Raw genomic sequence first — 21,413 nt, forward strand, 5'->3', positions numbered from 1 at the left:
CCCCACATTGTAGAAAGCTTCATAGTTGAGCCCAAAGCATTATGGCAGTCCTGTTGCAGCTGCCCGCAGAGCTGTAGGGTTGGCACCATGCCACTGTTTGAGTTGGCCTTTTTCTCTCTCCACGCCGGTCAAAATTCTGATCATCCCTTTTTGTTTTCGTTCTGTATAGCAACCGTGGCCGCCATGTACTACAGCTACTACATGCTGCCCGATGGGACGTATTGCTTCGCCCCGCCGCCGCCGGGGATTGACATGGCTACTTACTATAGCGCCCTGCCAGCTGGGGTGACGGTGTCGAGCACCACCGGCGTAGCCACCATCACGGCCCCTCCGCCTCCTGGTACGACGCCACCGCCACCCTCTTCCGAAGCCAGCGAAGACCCGAGTGGCGCATTACCTGGCCCAAGCACTTCAGCAAGGTATGGCGTTTTTCAGGCTGGGCTGTGCAGAGGAGGAGTTGTGTTGAGTGGCTCGTGCAACTGACAGGCTGCTCGTTTTAGAGAGCATCTTTTTTTTCCTAAGGGTGGTAGCTGGAAGTAAACCCAAGCTAAGGAGAGTAACGTGTTGGTTAGACTCAACAATTGAATTGGTGCTGAGATAATATGGACTTGGTAGCAGTAGGTTCCGTACTTGGCTCTTTTTCCAACAGAGGTTTTTATTTCACAAGCATCAGAAATCAGTTTCCCTCCATACTACACCCTCTTATCATTTTCTCCCTCCCTCCTTCCCTTCTTTGAATATGTCGTTTATGCCTTCTTCCATTCATTCATTCATCCCTTCCTTCCTCCTTCTTTTTCTCATTTGCTTGCTTGCTTCCTCCCTCCCTCCCCCTCTCCTTTTTTCTCCCTCCTTCCCTTCTTTTAATATGTCTTTTATGTCTTCTTCCATTCATCCCTTCTTTTCTTCTTCCCTCCCTCTTTCTCTCATTTGCTTCCTCCCTCCCTCCCCTTCTCCTTTTCTCCCTCCCTCCTTCCCTTCTTTTAATATGTCTTTTATGCCTTCTTCCATTCATTCATTCATCCCTTCCTTCCTCTTTCTTTTTCTCATTTGCTTGCTTGCTTCCTCCCTCCCTCCCCCTCTCCTTTTTTCTCCCTCCTTCCCTTCTTTTAATATGTCTTTTATGTCTTCTTCCAATCATCCCTTCTTTTCTTCTTCCCTCCCTCTTTCTCATTTGTTTCCTCCTTCCCTCCCCTTCTCCTTTTTCTCCCTCCCTCCTTCCCTTCTTTTAATATCTCTTTTATGCCTTCTTCCATTCATCCCTTCCCTTCTTCCTACCCCCCTCTTTTTCTCACTTCCTTCCTCCCTCCCTCCCCCTCTCCTTTTTCCCCTTCCTTCTTCCTGACTTTTAATATCTCTTTTATGCCTTCTTCCATTCATCCCTTCCCTTCTTCCTACCCCCCTCTTTTTCTCACTTCCTTCCTCCCTCCCTCCCCCTCTCCTTTTTCCCTTCCTTCTTCCTGACTTTTAATATCTCTTTTATGCCTTCTTCCATTCATCCCTGCCTTCTTCCCTCCTTCTCTCTCTCTCTTTCTCTCTTCCTTCCTTCATCAAAATGGCTGTGCATAGCTTATAGGAGGCTTTCAGAGAGCTCCTGGGGGCTGGGGAGGGCAGAAATGAGCACAAAATGGGTCGTTTTTTGCTCAAATTTGCCCCCAGCCTCCAGGAGCACTCTATAAGCTTCCTAATGCCTTTTTTAATGGGAAAAACCCTCTGGAACACTCTACAAGCCTCCTAAAGGCTATTCATGCCTTTTTTTGGAAGAAAAAAAAACGGGCCCATTTTTGCGAAAAAACGGGCCGTTATTGGGAGGTTTGCAGAGTGCAAAAACTTTTTTTAATTTGCCTCTTCAAAACCTCGGCGCGTTTTATAGTCTGAGAAATACGGTATATGAACCTGGGTCCTGCATGTTGACCTAACGCCAGCGATTCCGAGTGGCTGGGCCAGTCCAGACCAGGCTTTGGCAGGGAGGCTTCCCAGCTACCAGACAGTGCACAGTTGCATATGTCAAAGTGATTAAATGTTAATAATTAAAAAGGCAGCTCAAATAAAAGGGTGTCTCCTTACATCCTAAAACTGTCAGGGAGCTTTAGAGAGAGCCCAGAAGAGCCCGTTTGTTTTGCCTTGTCTGGTTTTTGTTTCGTGGATGATATCCTCGGGGGCTTTTTTGTCATTGTTTTTTGACGGCCTTCTTGGTCAGCAATTAATCTTTTCACTAAAAAATAATCTTCCTTTCCTCCCTTGCCAGCCCCTTGCGGGCTTATAATGTGCAAGAAGCCTATTTAATTTCTGTTTCATAAACCACCCACTTCCAGATGGGTCTTCCCAAGTTTGCGTTCTGAAGAGGATATTCTGTTGGCCATCTCAAAGCCTGCTGATGTTAATTTTGCTCTAGTATCCCCTATGAGAACAGGTTCTCCATCAGGAGATTGGGAGTTCTAGTCCTGCCTTAAGCATGTGAAAGCTGGCTGGGTAACTTTGGGCCAATCACCAGGAGAGAGTGAGTTCTAGTCCTGCCTTAAGCATGAAAGCCGGCTGAATAACTTGATCCAGTGACCAGGAGATGGTGAGTTCTAGTCCTGCCTTACCCATGAAAGCCAGTTGTGTAACTTTGGGCCAATCACCAGGAGAGAGTGAGTTCTAGTCCTGCCTTAGCCATGAAAGCCGGTCATGTAACTTTGGACCCATCACCAGGAGATTGGGAGTTCTAGTCCTGCCTTATCCATGAAATCCAGTTGTGTAACTTTGGGCCCATCACCAGGAGATTGGGAGTTCTAGTCCTGCTTTACCCATGAAAGCCAGTTGTGTAACTTTAGACCCATCACCAGGAGAGAGTGAGTTCTAGTCCTGCCTTAAGCATGAAAGCCGGCTGGGTAACTTGGTCCAGTGACCAGGAGATGGTGAGTTCTAGTCCTGTCTTAGGCATGAAAGCTGGGAGTTCTAGTCCTACCTTAGCCATGAAAGCCAGTCGTGTAACTTTGGACCCATCGCCAGGAGATTGGGAGTTCTAGTCCTGGCTTAGCCATGAAAGCCAGCTGAGCGACTCTTAAGCCAGTCCCTCTCTCTCCCCCCCAGCCCAACCCACCTCACAGGGTTGTCGTCGTAAGGAAAATCGGAGACCCCTTACCTATCTTTGCTGCCTTGAGTTTACCTATCAAGTAATAAAGATGGGAGATAAAAATCGAATAATGCAGTTTATGTGGTTCATCGTATCGCTAACGTCTCTCTTTAATTGCACAACATAAATATTTGAAATGAATATCGCTTTGGAATATCGCGTAATGAAAGTAAGAGCGTGTGGGTGGGTTTCTTGCCCATAAAAGAACCCGTTCCGAAAGAACGGCGTTCAATTAAAGCAGAGTCTTAGCGTTGCGGAATACGTAGAGAATTTCAATAAGCGCCTATTGTCTTGACAGAAGCTGCGCATGCAAAATTACCCTAAAACCACTTTTTTTGGGGGGGGGTTCTCTGATGGGGGGCCGTCCTGCCTCAAACAAATGCCGTTTCTCCAGAATTGTACGTTTGCCCGCCAGAATGAGTCGTTTAAATCGCTGGATGTCTAAAAGATCTTTTTTTATCGGGGAAAAAAATCCCGCCAACCACTTCTTTTGCCTCGGCCATTCTGCTTCAAATCTTTGCAGGTTTCCCAGAATATTATTTTATTTTATTTTATTTTGTGAGCCAGGAACAAATCATTCCGTTCTCCTCACCTCACTTGGATGTCTTAAAAACTTTTAAAATCCTGCCTGGACCTTTAATCCAGGATTGAAATTCAGCAGGTTCTGACAGGTTCTGGAGAACTGGTAGTGGAAATTTTGAGTATTGTATTTTTCAGAGTATAAGACGCGCCTTTCCCCCCCCCCCCCCCAAAAAAAAGAGTGAAAACCTGGGTGCTTTTTATACACTGAATACAGCATTTTTGGCCCACCCCCTTTGCAAAAGTGGATATGCAGAGGGTTTGGGAGGCTTCCCGAGTGCTCCTGGGGTTTGGGGAGGGCCCAAACAAGAAAAACATGGACCATCTTTGCCCTCCAGGAGCACTCTGCAAGCCCCCCAAAGCTCTACATGCCTCCCTTTTCTTTTTTTGCAAAAAAACAAGAGGGTTTGGGAAGCCTGCAGAGTGCAAACACTTTTTATTTATTATTTACCTCTTCAAAATCATGGTGCTTTTTATAGAATGAAAAATATGGTAGTTTGGAAAACCAGCAAATACCACCTCTGGCTAGCCCCAGAGTGGGGAGGGAATGGGGATTTTGCAGTATCCTTCCCCTGGAGTGGGGAGGGAATGGGGATTTTGCAATATCCTTCTCCCAGAAGTGGGGAAGGAATGGGGATTTTGCAGTATCCTTCCCCTGGAGTGGGGAGGGAATGGGGATTTTGCAGTATCCTTCCCCTGGAGTGGGGAGGGAATGGGGATTTTGCAGTATCCTTCCCCTGGAGTGGGGAGGGAATGGAGATTTTGAAGTATCCTTCCCCTGGAGTGGGGAGGGAATGGGGATTTTGCAGTATCCTTCCCCTGGAGTGGGGAGGGAATGGGGATTTTGCAGTATCCTTCCCCTGGAGTGGGGAGGGAATGGAGATTTTGAAGTATCCTTCCCCTGGAGTGGGGAGGGAATGGAGATTTTGAAGTATCCTTCCCCTGGAGTGGGGAGGGAATGGGGATTTTGCAGTATCCTTTCCCTGGAGTGGGGAGGGAATGGGATTTTACAGTATCCTTCCCCCTGGAGTGGGGAGGGAATGGGATTTTACAGTATCCTTCCCCCTGGAGTGGGGAGGGAATGGGATTTTACAGTATCCTTCCCCCTGGAGTGGGGAGGGAATGGAGATTTTGCAGTATCCTTCCCCCTGGAGTGGGGAGGGAATGGGGATTTTGCAGTATCCTTCCCTTGCCACGCCCACCAAGCCATGCCCACAGAACCGGTAGTAAAAAAAAATTAATTTGAGCACTGCTTTGATCTGTATTTCCCTCATCCCCCCCCCCCCGCTGTTGAAATACCTGGCTTTTCCCTGTTTAGCCCGTCAGGTGATGCCTTAAAAAAAAAAAGAGCTGCTTCCCCCGTTTTAATAGGTTTGTGTTCTCTGCCTGTGTAAATCTTTCCACTCTTGACATTTCCCAGCTCAATTCCTCCAGTGGTTGCCGTCATCCCTCCACCTCCAGATATCCAGCCCGTAATTGACAAGCTAGCCGAGTATGTTGCGAGAAATGGGATTAAATTTGAGACCAGCGTTCGTGCCAAGAATGATCCGAGGTGAGTAGTGGGGAGACTTCGGTCTTAATTTCATTTTGCGATAAAACCTGCGAGCGAGTAGCTTCGCCCCACGTTCTCTTATTGACAGCCTTGTCAGGGGGAAACGAAAAACATAGTAACCTATTGTACTTCCTCACATTAAAATTCAAGAAACTACTGGAAGTTAATGATAAAGCATTATTGCCAAAGAATCTGGAAGCTTGGCTTCCAGGCATATGTACGTTCTGGGCCTTGGGGTGTAATTTATTATTTGCAGAATCTCAAATAGCCTTTTCCTTCCTTAGGTGGGGAAATAATGAATTATGGCCACGACTTAGAGTTGAGGGATGGCAGTGCACACCTGTATTTTCCCCATCTTGACTCCTGTACCACATTTTTAAATTATCCGTCTCTCTCCCAGAGAGGGAATGCAGATAGCAGTCGACTTACGAATTTGAGCCCAACCTTTTGTGACATTAAACGAGACAGGGAGGAGAAACTTCCTAGCAGTCAGGACAATTAACCAGTGGGGCAGCTTGCCTCCAGAAATGGTGGGCAAGCCATCCCCAGATGTTTCTACGGAGAATCTAGGCCAGTGTGGCAGAACCTTTTCAACACCAAGTGCCAAAATGGGAACGCTCGGTGCATGGTCGTAAATTGAGATCCGTCTACCGTTTTGTCTCCTCCTTAACAGATTTGAATTTCTGCAGCCTTGGCATCAGTACAATGCCTACTACGAATTTAAGAAGCAGTTCTTCCTTCAGAGAGAGGCCAGTGACAGCTCAAAGGTAGGCTTATGAAAGTAGAATGTAACAGTGATACATGTTGGCTTGTTCTCCCCCTCCCCACCATCAAAACGGTGCAGAGTATCTTATTGAATGACTGGGGCCCTTGAGGGAGGGACTAGTTCCCCATGAGTGGGATGTCAACTCCTAAAGATGCCATAGTGAGGAAAGCGGGGGGAGGGCATTCCACGCATACTTTCGGCTAGAGTCGGATCTCAGATTACCTCTCAGATTACCGCAGCAGACTTGGGAGGGGTGCACCTCATTGGGGAATGTGATTTATGACACAGACTGAGGGGAGGGGAGGAACAGGGGTAAAGTTCAGTTCTAATTCAAATGAGGCTAAGATCTGACTGCGAAAAGATCTTGCCAAAATAAGATCTTGCCTCCCTCTCTCTCTGTCTCTCTCCTGTCTCCCTTCTCTTCTCTCTCTCCCTCTCTTTCCCTCCCCTCTTTCTCACCTTCTGTCTCCCTCCCTCCCTCTTCTCTCTCTCTCCTTCTGTCTCCCTCTCCTCTCTCTCTCTGTTTCTCTCTCACCTTTTGTCTCCCTCCCTCTCCTTCTCTCTCCTGCCTCCCTTCCTCTTCTACTCTCGGTCTCCTTCTGTCTCCCTCTCATTCTCTCTCTCTCTCTCTCCTTCTGTTTCCCTCCCTCTCCTTCGCTGTCTCGTGTCTCCCTTTCTCCTTCTCTCTCTGGCTCTCTCCCCTGTCTCCCTCCCTCCTCTTCTCTCTCCCTCCTTCTGTCTCCCTCACACACACACTTTGTCTCCTTGACTCTCCTCTCTCTCTGCACATGTGCTCCTTACCTGAAAATGGCTGGCAACCAGTTCTGCCTGTGTATATGTACTCCTAAAAGACTTTTTTTTTTTACAAAAATGGGCTTGTTTTATATACCTGCACGAAAATGGTCGATATAAACAGATGGGATCGGTCAGTTCTATCCGTGATTATTACCGGCCTTCGTTATTGAACTTGGTTAATTCTAATGCCCCTCCCCCTTGAACTGGGGGTAGGAGTAATTGCCACCCCTAAACTGGCACAGTGTGGTTGGCACAGTCCGTCTTCTCTACTCAATGGGTGACATGGACATCTCTCGCCTCATCTTCCTTGGGCGGGGTGGGAAATGGGTTAAACTCAGACTCATCTTCTTTCCTTTTGGATTTGCCTGGTTTCGGTTACCAAATGCCAATTAAACGCTGAATATCATTCGCAGCCCGAATTTGTGTTTTGCCTTTTAATTCCAGGAGCTTTGTGGGCACAGACCCACCAATGCGACTAAGGTCACTGCAGGAAGCGGTGGGCCTTTTGCTTTGCCTTCTAGCTTTTTATGGGTTTTTTTTTTCCCCTCTGATTGTTTACCTTCCGTATTTTGTCGTTTGATGGAACAGATTGCAAACACACCGTGCGGAAACTCTCTGTTTTGCTCCTTTTTTTTGCCATAATGGGGACAAGGGTGCTTTTGAAATTAATAGCCGGGCCACTAATGAAGCAGAGCGCTCTTCCAATTTTAAACAGGTTTGTTTTTTGTTTTTTTTGCCGTTCGGTTTAATGGGGCGTCAAACAGTTGCTGCGTGTTTCCCAGGAAACAAAAAAAAAAGGCACGTGAACTGTTTATTTTTATTTTTTTCTTCAAAAGAAGGAGAGAGCGAGCCCTGACACACACACACACACACATACACACACACACACACACACACACACACTTACATTTGCATCAAACATCCCATGATGTTTACAGGGAGACCATGATGCTTTTTTTTTAACACCTGGGCTCCTCCCAAAGGAAAAAAAACTCAAGTTGGTGTGTAATGTTTAATAGCTAAAATTCCATTCGAGTCCACAGAACTGATAAATGTTGATAATTAGCTTCTGGTTTTAGGATATGGAAGGGATAGGGAACAGGAATAGAATAGAATAGAATAGAATAGAATAGAATAGAAAATGTGGAGTGGAGAATGGCATAGAATAGAAAATATGGACTGGGGAATGGAATAGAATAGAATAGAAAATATGGAACGGAGAATGGAATAGAATAGAAAATATGGAATGGTGAATGGAATGGCATAGAATAGAGAATGGAATGGAATAGAATAGAATAGAAAATATGGAATGGTGAATGGAATGGAATAGAATAGAAAATATGGAATGGAGAATGGAATGGAATAGAATAGAATAGAGAATGAGATGAATAGAATAGAGAATGAGAATATGAATATGAATAGAATAGAATAGAAAATGTGGAATGGAGAATGGCATAGAATAGAAAATATGGACTGGGGAATGGAATAGAATGGAATAGAAAATATGGAATGGTGAATGGAATGGAATAGAGAATGAAATGGAATAGAATAGAATAGAAAATATGGAACGGAGAATGGAATGGAATAGAATAAAATAGAAAATATGGAACGGAGAATGGAATAGAAAAGAAAATATGGAATGGTGAATGGAATGGCATAGAATAGAGAATGGAATGGAATAGAATAAAAAATATGGAATGGTGAATGGAATAGAATAGATAATGAGATGAATAGAATAGAATAGAGAATGAGAATATGAATAGAATAGAACAGAATAGGGAGGAAGAGGAAAGAAGGAAGAATAGAATAAAGAATAGAATAGAATAGACAATAGAACAGAACAATACAATACAATACTTTGTTGGCCAAGTGTAATTGGACATCCAAGGAATTAGTCTCCGGTACAGAAGCTCTCAGTGTACATGCAAGCAGCAGGTGGATAAATCATGATCATAATCACCATAAGAACACATCGGAAACCATAAGTTGCGACCCTTACTGATAGCCAACAGGATATTAAATAAACACTCCACATAAAACGATGCTAAGATACTCAATACAACAATGCAAATCGTAAGATGCAAGCAACAAAATTAGAGTCATGAGAAGATTAAAAAAAACAGGTAATGGGAAAAATGAGAAGGATAATACCAATACGGCCCTACTAGGTAGTTGTGGGGATTAGTTGTTTAGCAGAGTGATTGGGGGGGGGGGCAGGGGCACTATCCTTGTGCCTAGTTGTTTTGGCGTTGAGTGCCTATAGCATCGTCTTGAGGGAAGAGGTTGAAACAGTTTATGTCCAGGATGCGAGCGGCCTGTACATATTTTCACATCCCTCTTTTCTGGCTCGTGCACATTATCCTAAGCCACAAGTGGCTGTCTGTCAGCAGAGCAGGTGGCATTTCCTGTAGTTGGTAAATTGCACAGGGTAATGCTCAGCTTACGGCCGTTTGTTTAAAACAACGACGGTCCGTCCTGGAAGTTGCAACCATTGCACCATCTCACGATCGCAGTTTAGGCAATCGCCTCTCATTCACGATGCTTTCAGCGTCTTAAAAGTCAACCTGCTCACACAATTTGCAAACTTCCCCACCGCCTTCGGCCCAATAAAGTCAGCTGGGGAAGCCGGATTGGCTTCGTGACACGACCCGGTGATTTGCTTAACAACTACCGACTCACTTTCACGACCGTGGTAAAAAAACATGTGACTGGTCAGGTGACGGCTCACTTTTTGATTTGCAGCAACTTAGCGCCAGAAATGTCGGTCCCCGTGGTAGCTTGAGGACTGCCGTGGTTCAAAATCACGGCGATCTGGTTTAGTTTGAGGAGTGAAGATGGCCATTTATAACTCATTCAGCAAACGAACCTTAAACCACGCTTGAAGGCAGCGCGTGAAATTAGCTAAAAACTGATACGCTAAGCAAATAGATACAGTCCTGTAAGTCCACTTAAAGTGGCCTCCAATTCGATCATTAATATATTTTTTCCTCGCAATTACATTTCTTCCTCATTAAGCAAAACGCAGCCAGATCTTTCCTGAATAAATTCACCCCCTCCTTCCTCTTTGGCAGACGATCTCTGCCAGCGTAATGTATTCATTTCTTCTTTCTTTCTTTCTTTCTTTTTGAGCATAGGGGGATAGAAATTCCTGCCACGAGCCCTCTTAAGCGCTATCACTGCTATTAGTGGCAGCAGATAAGCAAAGCTAGACCCAAAGATTGTTCCTTGAAGGCTTCATTCTCTTCCCCCAGTCCTCCCCTGCCAAGCATATCTCGAGCCATTTCTTCATTTAAAATGGCTTGGTATACAGTCCTAATACGAATCTCATAGCCCAGGACTCCTCAAATGAATCTCTGGGTCGCTGTAACGATGGGGAAACGGTAGCGTCAACGTACATTTGAGCGAGAACTTGAAATGGAAAACGATTGGCCTCCATTCCCTGGCCCAAGGTTTCTCATCCCTGAAGTTTCTTCAGCTCCGACTGGATGGTGGGGAACGGAAGGATTTATATTCCTTGCGGACAGCTGGCCATCTGCATCCTTTTGGAGCAGCGGTCACCAACTGTTGGTCCGCGAGAAAAATTTGGTAGTCTGCAGAAAAATTATTTGCGTTTTTTATATTGCACTCAATCAGGGGGCCTCAAAACTACGGCCCCTAGGATGGATAAGTGCAATGAATGCTTGTGTTGCCACAGAGAGTCTCCCCCTTTGGGATGTGTGGGTCGGAGGGGGGGGGCAGAAATTCCAACTTGGGGTCTGCTTCAGCCTCCTGGTGTGGGGCTTTGGGCAAAGAGCTGGAGGGCCTCGTTCCAGTAGGACTGCATCATGGCTTGGAACTGGCTGACCATCTCAGCCCACTGAGCCTCCAGGTGCCGGTCCCTGGCCTTGCACTCCCGCAGGTCTTCCCTCTGCTTGGAAAGCCTATGCTCGTAGTCCTCACTGAGGTGCTTCTGCTGAGCCTCCTTCTCGGCCAGGTACAATTTGAACTGAGCTGTTTTGCCAACTCTTTCTCCTGGGGGCTGCTTAGCTCCAACAACGGCTTCCGGTTGGGGCCCTAAGGATCCCAGGCGGGCAAGCGAGGAGTGGGTAGCACGAAAGTCTTTTGTAACCAACTGATACACTTTCTACAGTATGTAAAGAAGGAGGATTTTATGTGTTGTGTTTGTTTTGAAAATTTAAAAAAAAAACTTTTATAAAAAGGGGAGCGAACGGGGAGGGGGCTTTTGCAGGAAACAATTCGTTCCTTTGGTCGTTTCAAGAGTGGAAAGTTCTGTTTATTATAAGAGACTCTGTGCCAAGTATTGCCTTGCCCCGTGTTTGGACACTAGTTATCTGGCACCTCTCCAAGCGAGATAAGGTGCGTGTGGATAAACATTCCTCTGAAAGGCTGTTTGCTAAGCCTGGCGGTCCGTGAATGAACGGAATTCACAGTCGAGGAAATAAAAGAGGTTTTGTCGGGACCAAGACTCTGCTTCATGCTTTCTAAAGGGGGCCTGGGTCAGAACATTAACCAACTGCACTGACTCCCTTAACGACGGTGGCAAGAAAGGTCGTAACACGGGGCAAAACTCACTCGGCCGCTGTCTCGCTTAGCAACGGGAATCCTGGGTCTCCCTTGCGGTCGTAAGCCGAGGACTACCTGGACGTGCTTCAGATGGTATTGAGCAAATGGGTGATGCCCCTTCCCCATCCAAAGTTCTCCCTTCCATCATAGCATTGATTAAAGGGAAAAACGATATTCTTTTATCTTTTCGAGCCGAGATGTAATGATACCTTTTTATACGCTACCAATTTGCTGCTATCAGCAATTGGGATTGTAACCCTGAGAATAGTCTGGTCATTATGATGTATAATGACAGCTTTGATACATCTATATGTTCAGATAATGAGAGCCACGCGGGCTTCTAATTAAAATCCACGTACAATAACCTTTTAAGATCTTCTCCTTTTTCCCACTGGCACAAGAAGGAATCCACTTTACTCTTGAGAACAGAACTGCTCTGATGAAATCGTAAAGGGCCCCCAGATAGACAGGTAGTCCTCGACTTACGACCACAACGGAGCCCCAAATTTCCGCTGCTAAGTCAGACATTGGTTAAGTGAGTTTTGGGCTCATTTTACGACCTTTCGTGCCGCAGTTGCTAAGTGAATCTCTGCCGTTGTTAAGTTAGTAACCCGGTTGTTAAGTGAATTTAGCTTCTCCCATTGACTTTGCTTGTCAGAAGGTCGCAAAGGGGAAATCCTATGCCCCCCCCCCCCGGGACACTAAGTCACGTCTGATTTTTGCTGCAGTCATTAAGTGAATTTGGCTTTCTCCCCCTATCGATTTGCATTTTTGTGACCCTGAGGTATTGCAACCATCATAACTGTGGGTCACCAAACGCCCCAATTTCTATCACATGACCATGGGGGCTGCCCGATCCTCGCACCTATGACCAATGGTCATAAGTGCGAGGACCAATCATAAGTCACTTAGGACCTGCATTTTTTGTGACCCTGGGGTATTGCAACCATCATAACTGTGGGTCACCAAACGCCCCAATTTCGATCACATGACCATGGCGGGTGCCCGATCCTCGCAACTATGACCAATGGTCATAAGTGCAAAGACCGATTATAAGTCGCGTGGGGGAGGCTCCCACACTTTTGCTCATTAAACGATCGGTCATAACTTGATGACTCCCTGTATAGGCTGCTGATGAATGCTCCATTCATGTCTTGTAAAATTATTTCAAGCTGGCTAAGTTATCAATATGGCTTCCACTTTTGGAATAACTCCTGGCTCCAAAGTTGGGTAATACCTACTATTTTGAAGCCTTCATCAGTTTAAAACATCCTTAAGAACCATGCGTGGTTGATGGGCTGCCCAATCGAAAGCAGGGGTCCCTCGGTGGCTTTCTTCACATTTATTCCACTTTTGAGATTTTGCTACATAGTGGATTTCTCCCCCCCCCCTTCTTTTAAAAGCAGGTCGCCTCTTTGTCGGAGGACGTCTCTGCCGATACGCCCAGCGCGGCACCTGGGGAGACTCAGTTTCCTGCTGAGCAGAGTCCTGAAGACGCCGATTCAGCGGTTGAAGCAAATAATGCCAAGGACGCAGCTGCCATCAAAATTAGCAACGATGGCAAGCTGATAAAAGGTAAGACCTCCTAGTCCACATCAAGCCCTGTCTTTTAAGAGGACAAAGTCACATTTATGCAACCCGAGAAACCTCCAGTCTGGCTCCAGCCACCACCACCCCCACCCCACACCTCTAAAAGGTGCTCTTGAATTATGATTTTTTTTAAAAATGAGAGACAGGCCGTGAAGTAAAAAGGCAAGTAATCCCATGCATTGTTAATTTAAATGCATTCTGACGTTTTGGCTAAAATAAGACCTGGAAGGTAAAGGTAAAGGTTCCCCTTGCACATACGTGCTAGTTGTTCCCGACTCTAGGGGGCGGTGCTCATCTCTGTTTCAAAGCCGAAGAGCCAGCGCTGTCCAAAGACGTCTGTGTGGTCATGTGGCTGGCATTACTCAACGCCGAAGGCGCACGGAACGCTGTTCCCTTCCCACCAAAGGTGGTCCCTCTTTTTCTACTTGTATTTATACATGCTTTTGAACTGCTAGGTTGGCAGAAGCTGGGGCAAGTAGCGCCGTTGTGCGGCACTAGGGATTCGAACCGCCGAACTGCCAACCTTTCTGATCAACAAGCTCAGCATCTTAGCCACTGAGCGTCCCACTAAGACCTGGAAACAATACAGACTAACAGAGTTGGGAGGGATCTTGGAGGCCCAACTTCCTGCTGAAGCAGGAAACCCTTTATCATTCTGCACAAATGGTTGTCCAGTTTCTTAAAAACCTCAGGAAGGCTTGTCTGTCTGTCTGTCGGTCTATCTATCATTTGAGAAGGCTGGAAAACACTGTGAAGTGCTATGTGTCTGCTATTTCTATCTGTCTATCCATATCTAACTATCTATCTTACCTATCTATCTCTTTCCATCCATCATCCATCGCTCCATGCACCTCTCTCTATATGATCTACTGTATCTATCTACCTACCTATCTACATCTATCTATCTATATCTATCTATCTATCTATTTATCCACCTACCTACGTACCTACCTACATCTATCTATCTATCTATCTATCTATCTATCTATCTATCTATCTATCTATCATCTATCATCTATCTATCTATCTATATCTATCTATCTACCTACCTACCTACCTACCTACCTACCTACCTCTATCTACCTACTGTCAGGCGTGTCTCCATCAATAACCAAGAAAGAAAACTCCCAACTCCATTGTTTGCGGAATTAAGAATACTTTTAATGGTTATGAAAAGATAGCAGCGAAAGGAAAGCAAAATCTGAGCCAGAAAGGCGTGAACAAGTATATATCAAAGGATTACCCCGCACCCTCCTCCCCAGTTACCCCAACCCAATGTCCAATCTGCAACTCCCTAAGGTGTCATGTGGGGTGCATCTTCAAAAAAGCCTTGTCAAGTTGGTATGCGAGACAGTTGGCCTTGACCAAGTCCAAACACAGGCCATCAGCATGCGCAGAAAATGTTGAGAACAAAACTCCCTTCTAGATAACTCCTCCCGTACCATAAGATTCCCTTCCCAAATACCATAAGCCCACACCCTCCCTGTTTCTATGGCAGCCGATAGCAAGCAAGCGAAGCAGAGACTGACAACTACCTTCCTACCTACTATCTTATCTATCTCATCTCCCTATTTCATCTATGTCCCTAGTTGTCTTATCTGTCTCATAGAATCATAGGGCCTGAATCAAACCTCAAAGAATCGAACCTCAAGCCTTGAGTGCTGCACAACACAACATCTGGACGCAAGCTGTTTTTACTCATTCATTGTTCCGTCGGGAAATTTCTCCTTACTTCTAGTTGAATCTCTCTTTGATTACTTTCCACCCATTACTTCTTGTCCTGCCCTCAGATGCTTTGGAGAAGTGGTTGACGATGTTGAAACGAATGTCAGGAAGGGGTCCCAGTTGTATTTTTTTTCCCCACAGACTGGCAGCCTGATCAAATGTTCTCCCTGCCACCCAAACAGCGGGTGGTTATTATCCAGGGGTAAAAACCCAGCTTAACTCCCTGCAAGTAGAAAAGCAGCTCTCATGAGTAATTGCGAATCGTACAAAGGGCATTTCCAACTTAGTGGGTATAAGCCTCAGGGCAGACACATCCACACGGTTTACTCCATCCCCTTTAATAGAAAGTCAATTTACTAAAGATTTTTGTCCCCCCCCCCCTTCAAAAGCAACTGTGCGATGGTGGGTTGAGTCCGTAGGGGGGGAGTTAAAAAAAACAACGAGAGAGCTGTACTATCGGTCTTTGTCTCCAGGGGGGGGGAAAGCATGCTCGGAAAGACACTTTCAGTTTTTTATATATACAGTATTAATCCTCCCCCACTCTCGTTCTTTTAAGAGTTATCTTTTGAAAAAATTAGACAGCGGGATGTACAGTCACAATATTTCCTTGTGTATTTTTATCCCGACGTGACAGCTAATTAGAGAGAACCACAAAACACAAACAGATATCAGAGGGCTTTTCCAAGCTTCAGCACAATATGTCTATGGAGATTCTCAGCCCTGCAGGTCCAAGGTTGTCCCAAAGATGCTTTTTTCTTTTTCTTTTTTTAACTGGACTTTTTGCTTTGCCTTGGAAGACGTTTCGCTTCTCATCCAAGAAGCTTTTTCAGCTCTTGACTGGATGGTGGGGAGTGGATGGATTGATGCTCCTTGCAGACAGCTGGCCATTTGCATCCTTTTAGAGCAGTGGTTCTCAACCTGTGGGTCGGGACCCCTTTGGGGGTCAAACGACCCCTTTCACAGGGGTTGCCTAAGGCCACCGGAAAACGCATATTTTTGAAAAAATACGGAAAACATAAAATAATCTTATGGTTGGGGGGTCACCGCAACATGAGGAATTGTATTAAAGGGTCGCGGCGTTAGGAAGGTTGAGACCCACTGTTTTAGAGGGTCTTTGAGGTCGCTTGGAGGTTTAGCTGTGTCCTCGGGGTCACCTCAGGGGTGCAAATGGGTGTGGAGCTTTCTTGGCACTGTTGTCGATATGCTGTACGTGTGATTTTCTTTTTTTCTCCCCGATGGGATTCATGTCTAATTTCCTTGGCATTTCATCTTTCTTAAGGCCTGCAGCCAGGGCGATACAGTCCTCGACCTACGACCACAACTGAGCCCAACATTTTTGTTGCCAAGTGAGACAGTTGTTCAGTTAAGGCAGGGGTGTCCAAACTTGGGAACTTTAAGACTTGTGGACTTCAACTCCCAGAATTCCCCAGCCAGCATGGCTGGCTGGGGAATTCTGGAAGTTGAAGTCCACAAGTCTTAAAGTTCCCAAGTTTGGACACCCCTGAGTTAAGGACTTCAGCACAGTAGCAAAGGAGAGGCATTTTAAGACAGTGGTTGCAGCCCGGTTCTGTTTTGCAACCAAGGGACCCCATGCTCCGATACAAAACGGTCCTCTTCCCGATATCTGGCTGCAAATTTTGCACCTTGTAGTCCCCATTTTCCATTTATATTGAGCAGTTCTGCTTTTCTCCTTCCATTATGTCAGTGTGTCGCCCGCCCCCCGTCACCTCCGGGCTACTAGCAAGCACAGGTTCCTCTAAGCTTGCTGGGGCCTCCCTTGTGCGCGTCAAGGAAGCCGTTTTGATTACCCAAAGGTCTTGGATGGATAACTGAGCTTACCCTTAATCTATAGAAAATAACTAGTTGTCTGAAAAATCCCAAAACTCCTGGGGAAAAACTTACTGCTTTAGTCCAAATAATGATGCGGCCAGGCATAACACACTCAGAAGGGGATTCCATAGCATAATTCTGTTTTTGCAGAGGGAACAGCCTTCTTTCATTCAAGGACCGTATTTTTTTTGGGGGGGGGGGAGTGTCTTTGGGGGAAACACATGCTTGCAAAGTATTAATAGGCCGAGGCAAAAATGGTTGGAGGGAACCGATTGCTTTCTGCTACTTGCTTTCTGGGTTCATTTTTCTCCCTCTGTATCCTATTCTGGTCTGAACAGATTTTTTTTTTTTTTGTCAAAAAGGAGAATTACAATTCAGCCAACGGACAAAGCTGGGGGGCTGCATCCTCCTCTATTCTATTAAACCAGGGGTCGTTCAAGCTTAAACACTCAAACAGCCACAAAGGTCCTAACTGGAAGCCCCCCCCCACTCCCCAGTTCAATTCTGGAGTCGATCGGAAGTCCGGTTCTCCCACCATAGAGTCTCCTCCTAGCGCAGCATCCTTTTTCCTCTACCTGTCCCAACCAAAAACCCTATCAGTTATGGAGCTGACCGGCAACGGAGCCGCAGCAGAGGGGTGAACGAGCCACATGCGGCTCCAGAGCCAACCCCTGTATTTAGACGGTTCTTCCTATCTCACCTCCTATCCCAATATATATTTTTAAAAAACACCCTTGGCAACTGGCAGTAAAAAATATTTATTTATTTGTATCCTGCCTTTTATTTTATTTTTTACAAATAACTCAAGCTGGCAAAGTTTCCTCCTTCACAACAGCAACCCTGTGAGATGACGTGAGCTGAGAGAGAAGGAATGGCCCAAAGTCACCCAGCCAGCTTTTATGGCTAAGGCAGGACTAGAACTCACCATCTCCTGATTGACCTAAAATTACCCAGCCATCTATCATGGCTAAGATGGGACTAGAATTCACAGTCGCCTGGCGATTGACCTAAAGTCACCCTGCTAACTTTCATTCCTAAAATGGGACCATCTCCTAGTGATTGACCCAAATTTACCCAGCCAGCGATCACCGCTAAGATGGGACTAGAATTCAGTCGCCTGGCAATTGACCTAAAGTCACCCCACTAACTTTCATTCCTAAAGTGGGACTATAACTCACCATCTCCTAGTGATTGACCCAAATTTACCCAGCCAGCGATCACCGCTAAGATGGGACTAGAATTCAGTCGCCTGGCAATTGACCTAAAGTCACCCCACTAACTTTCATTCCTAAAGTGGGACTATAACTCACCATCTCCTAATGATTGACCCAAATTTACCCAGCCAGCGATCACCGCTAAGATTGGACTAGAATTCACAGTCGCCTGGCGATTGGCCTAAAGTCAACCCGCTAACTTTCATTCCTAAAGTTGGGACTAGAACTCAGCGTCTCCTGTTTCCTAGCCAGCCACCTCAACCCCCAAACGGTTTTCAACTTTGCAGTGCCTGCTTTACAGATCATCCTTTCCTCTCCCACAGTGTCATTTGCACCCATCAGCTTTGCAATCCGGGCCAAAGAAAACGACATGCTCCCCTTGGAGAAAAACCGGGTGAAGCTCGACGACGATAGTGACGAGGAGGAGGAGGAAGGCAAAGAGGGCCAGGAGAATGCCAGTAGCACCTCCAACAGCGCCGCCCTCCTGGCCCCCTCCAGCAGTGCCCCGGAAGAAAAAAAGCCTCAGCTGACCCAGGAAGAGCTGGAAGCCAAGCAAGGTAAGAATTTGTACGGTCTGGGCCGACTGGGATTTACAAGAGCTGTGGTGGTGCAGTGGTTAGAGTGGAGTACTGCAGGCTACTTCTGTTGATCACCGGCTGCCAGCAGTTTGGCAGTTCGAATCTCTCCAGGCTGACCCATCTTTCCATCCTTCCGAGGCGGGCAAAATGAGGACCCAGATTGTTGGGGGCAAGAGGCTGATTCGGTAAACCGCTTAGATAGGGCTGGGAAGCACTGTGAAGTGGTATATAAGTCTAAGTCAGTGTTTCTCAACCTTGGCGACTTTTAAGTCCTGTGGACTTCAACTCCCAGAATTCCCCAGCCAGCTGCCAAAATGGTAGAGGGCTTCCTCCCTGAGCAGGGGGTTGAACTGGAAGACCCTCAGGTCCCTTCCAGCTGTGTTATCCGCTTTTAACTTTCCACCCTGTTTCCCCCAAAATAAGACCTCCCTGGATAATAAGTCCAATCGGGCTTTTGAGCGCATGCGCTAAAATAAGCCCTCCCTGAAAATATTGCAACATAGCAGCAGCCATGAGGTGACCACGCTCGCCGCCTCCTGCACCCCTTAAATAATAAGCCCTCCCCCCAAAAAAGGCCAAGCGCTTATTTTTGGGGTCGAAAGAAAATTAGACTCTGTCTTATTTTCGGGGAAACACGGTAACTGCGAAAGCTATTAGCCAGTGAAGCAGGCTATTACATGAAGCAGTAAGTTCTGTTTCAATAAAGGTTTTGAAAGAGAACATCCTACGTAGTACAACACCTGCCCAGAATCATTAAAATACTAGCTCTTTAATGAAGCATTAAATCTACTGGGTGCCTCCTCTGAGGAGAGAGCCATACCTACGTACTAACCGGGATCAATGCAATCAAGAGTGAAATGCCAATGCTCAGCACACCAGAACGGTCTTCTCCATTGACCAAATCTAGGCTGAAGGCAAATCCTTCATTCCATGCTTCCCCGATCAGAGGTTCATAGAATTGAAAGGGACTTTAGAGAAAACATTACCAAGCAAGTATATATATATATTTTAAAAGTAAACAGGAGCCTCACATTACTAGTCAAAAGAGACCAGCCATACAATGTCAGGCATAAATAACCAAGAGCATTCGTAGGCAGGAAACATCACTTCAGACAAACGGCTATCCAACATCTTAAAAACCTCCAGTGTTGGAGCATTCACAACTTCTGGAGGCAAGCTGTTCCACTGATTCATTGTTCTCACTGTCAGGAATTTTCTCCTCAGTTCTAAGTTGCTTCTCTCCTTGATTAGTTTCCACCCATTGCTTCTTGTCCTGCCCTCAGGTGCCTTGGAGAATAGTTTGACTCCCTCTTCTTAGTGGCAACCTCTGAGATATTGGAAGACTGCTATCATGTCTCCCCTGGTCCTTCTTTTCATTCAACTAGACATACCCAGTTCCTGCAACCGTTCTTCGTATGTTTTAGCCTCCGGTCCCCTAATCATCTTGGATGCTCTTCTCTGCACTCTTTCTAGAATCTCAGCATCTTTTTTACATCGTGGTGACCAAAACTGGATGCAAATATTCCAAGTATGGCCTTACCAAGGCCTTATAAAGTGGCGTTAACCCTTCATGTGATCTTGATTCTATCCCTCTGTTGATGCAGCTTAGAACTGTGTTGGCTTTTTTGGCAGCTGCTGCACACGGCTGGCTCCTATTTAAATGGTTGTCCACTAGGACTCCAAGATCCCTCTCACAGTTACACAGTTTACGACGGTTGCAATGTCCCCAGATCATATGAACACCTTTTGCGACCTTCTGACAAGCAAAGTCAATGGAGGAGCCCGGTTCACTTAACAACTGTGTTAACTAACTGAACAACCGCAGTGATTCACTTAACAACGGTGGCAACAAAGATCGCCAACAGGAGAGAAGTTTACTTAATAGCTATCTCACTTAGCAACAGAGCTCCATTGTGGTTTTAAAGTTGATTACCTGCATGAAATGTTCACTGTAAAACAGCAGTGCTGGGTTCTTTTATACAAAGGCAGCCATCGCACACGAAATGTACTTGCAAGTAAAGTAACCGAGCCATTCACGGTCCTTGACATTTGAGATATCAGACCCAAAATAAATGAGGCAGAGGAGGAGAGGAAATGTTACTCTCCTTTCCATTTTTTTTCCTTTCCTGAAAGAATGGCGCCAGGTGATAATTACATCTGCATTTATGTGTGTCCAATTCAATAAAACCCAGCAGCGTAATTTGATAAGGGAAGTCTCACGAAGCGGCCACAGTGATAGGGTTGACTTTGAGCTGCTGCAAAAAGGCTCCTCCACAAAGTGCAAACATATGATTGCTAATTTTAAAAAATTGTGAAGTCATTTGCAAATAAAATTATCTGTTTTTCAATGTGTGTGTGTGTGTGTGTATACATACATACATACATACATATATACATACATCTATAGATACATACTAGCTGGATACCCGTGCTTTGCGACAAAACTATGCGATCGGGCAATGCAGGAGAAATCCGGTTCAATCCGTTGGCTCAGTGGTGGTCGGTGATTAAACCACATAAGGGAATATCACTCCCACCACCTTGAGTCCAATAGGTTGAAGGCATAGACATTTTGGTGAGGTACCGGCGTTTAGTACTGTAAGGAGCCCCAGGCGGCTCCTGCGTGAAGGAGTGGAACGTCTGCCAGTTTGAACTGAAGTAACAGAATGTGAGGCAACTGGCAGTTGGAACAGAGTTCTTTTCAGGTGGGGAGGGGGAGTAGAACGTCTAACTCCTTAGCATCAGAGCGTGTTAATATAAGGCAACTGGCAGTTGGAACAGAATTCTTTGCAGGTGGGGAGGGGGAGTAGAACTCCTTAGCATCAGAGCATGTTAATTACTGTATAAGAAATACTATTGATCTGATAGTCATTTCGAAAAAATCCTTTCTTGGCAAGCACCTAGAAGCCAAGAGAAACATGCGTGCCAAATTTCACGTTTGCAGGCTTTACGGTTCTGGAGATTTTGTGATGTCATGTGAGTGGCATTTTGCTTTTATATAGAGAGATATATCCTACAAGAAATCTTAGAAGGCAAAGAGAGGGTATCAGGTTCCAGAGGCGGAGAATTACTGCTCAGTACTTTATCCCATGTCTGCAGGTAAAAA

The 21,413-nt window shown here is 45.8% G+C and overlaps 1 protein-coding gene across 5 annotated transcripts in view; it reads left to right on the forward strand.

The window, feature by feature from the left end:
- SFSWAP (splicing factor SWAP) overlaps positions 1 to 21,413 on the forward strand; it is a 109,831-nt gene that overhangs the window by 41,821 nt on the left and 46,597 nt on the right. For 4 of the 5 annotated variants that reach the window (XM_081966875.1, XM_081966878.1, XM_081966877.1 and 1 more), the window contains 5 exons: positions 170 to 419; positions 5,115 to 5,246; positions 5,920 to 6,013; positions 12,774 to 12,945; positions 18,053 to 18,286. In XM_081966875.1, the coding sequence (XP_081823001.1) occupies positions 170 to 419; positions 5,115 to 5,246; positions 5,920 to 6,013; positions 12,774 to 12,945; positions 18,053 to 18,286 (882 nt within the window). The remainder of the gene's footprint in view (positions 1 to 169; positions 420 to 5,114; positions 5,247 to 5,919; positions 6,014 to 12,773; positions 12,946 to 18,052; positions 18,287 to 21,413) is intronic. The other variant, XM_081966876.1, reaches the window with a different exon arrangement.

Source organism: Natrix helvetica (genome assembly GCF_964273705.1).
Source record: "Natrix helvetica genome assembly, chromosome: 14".
NCBI lineage: Eukaryota > Metazoa > Chordata > Lepidosauria > Squamata > Natricidae > Natrix > Natrix helvetica.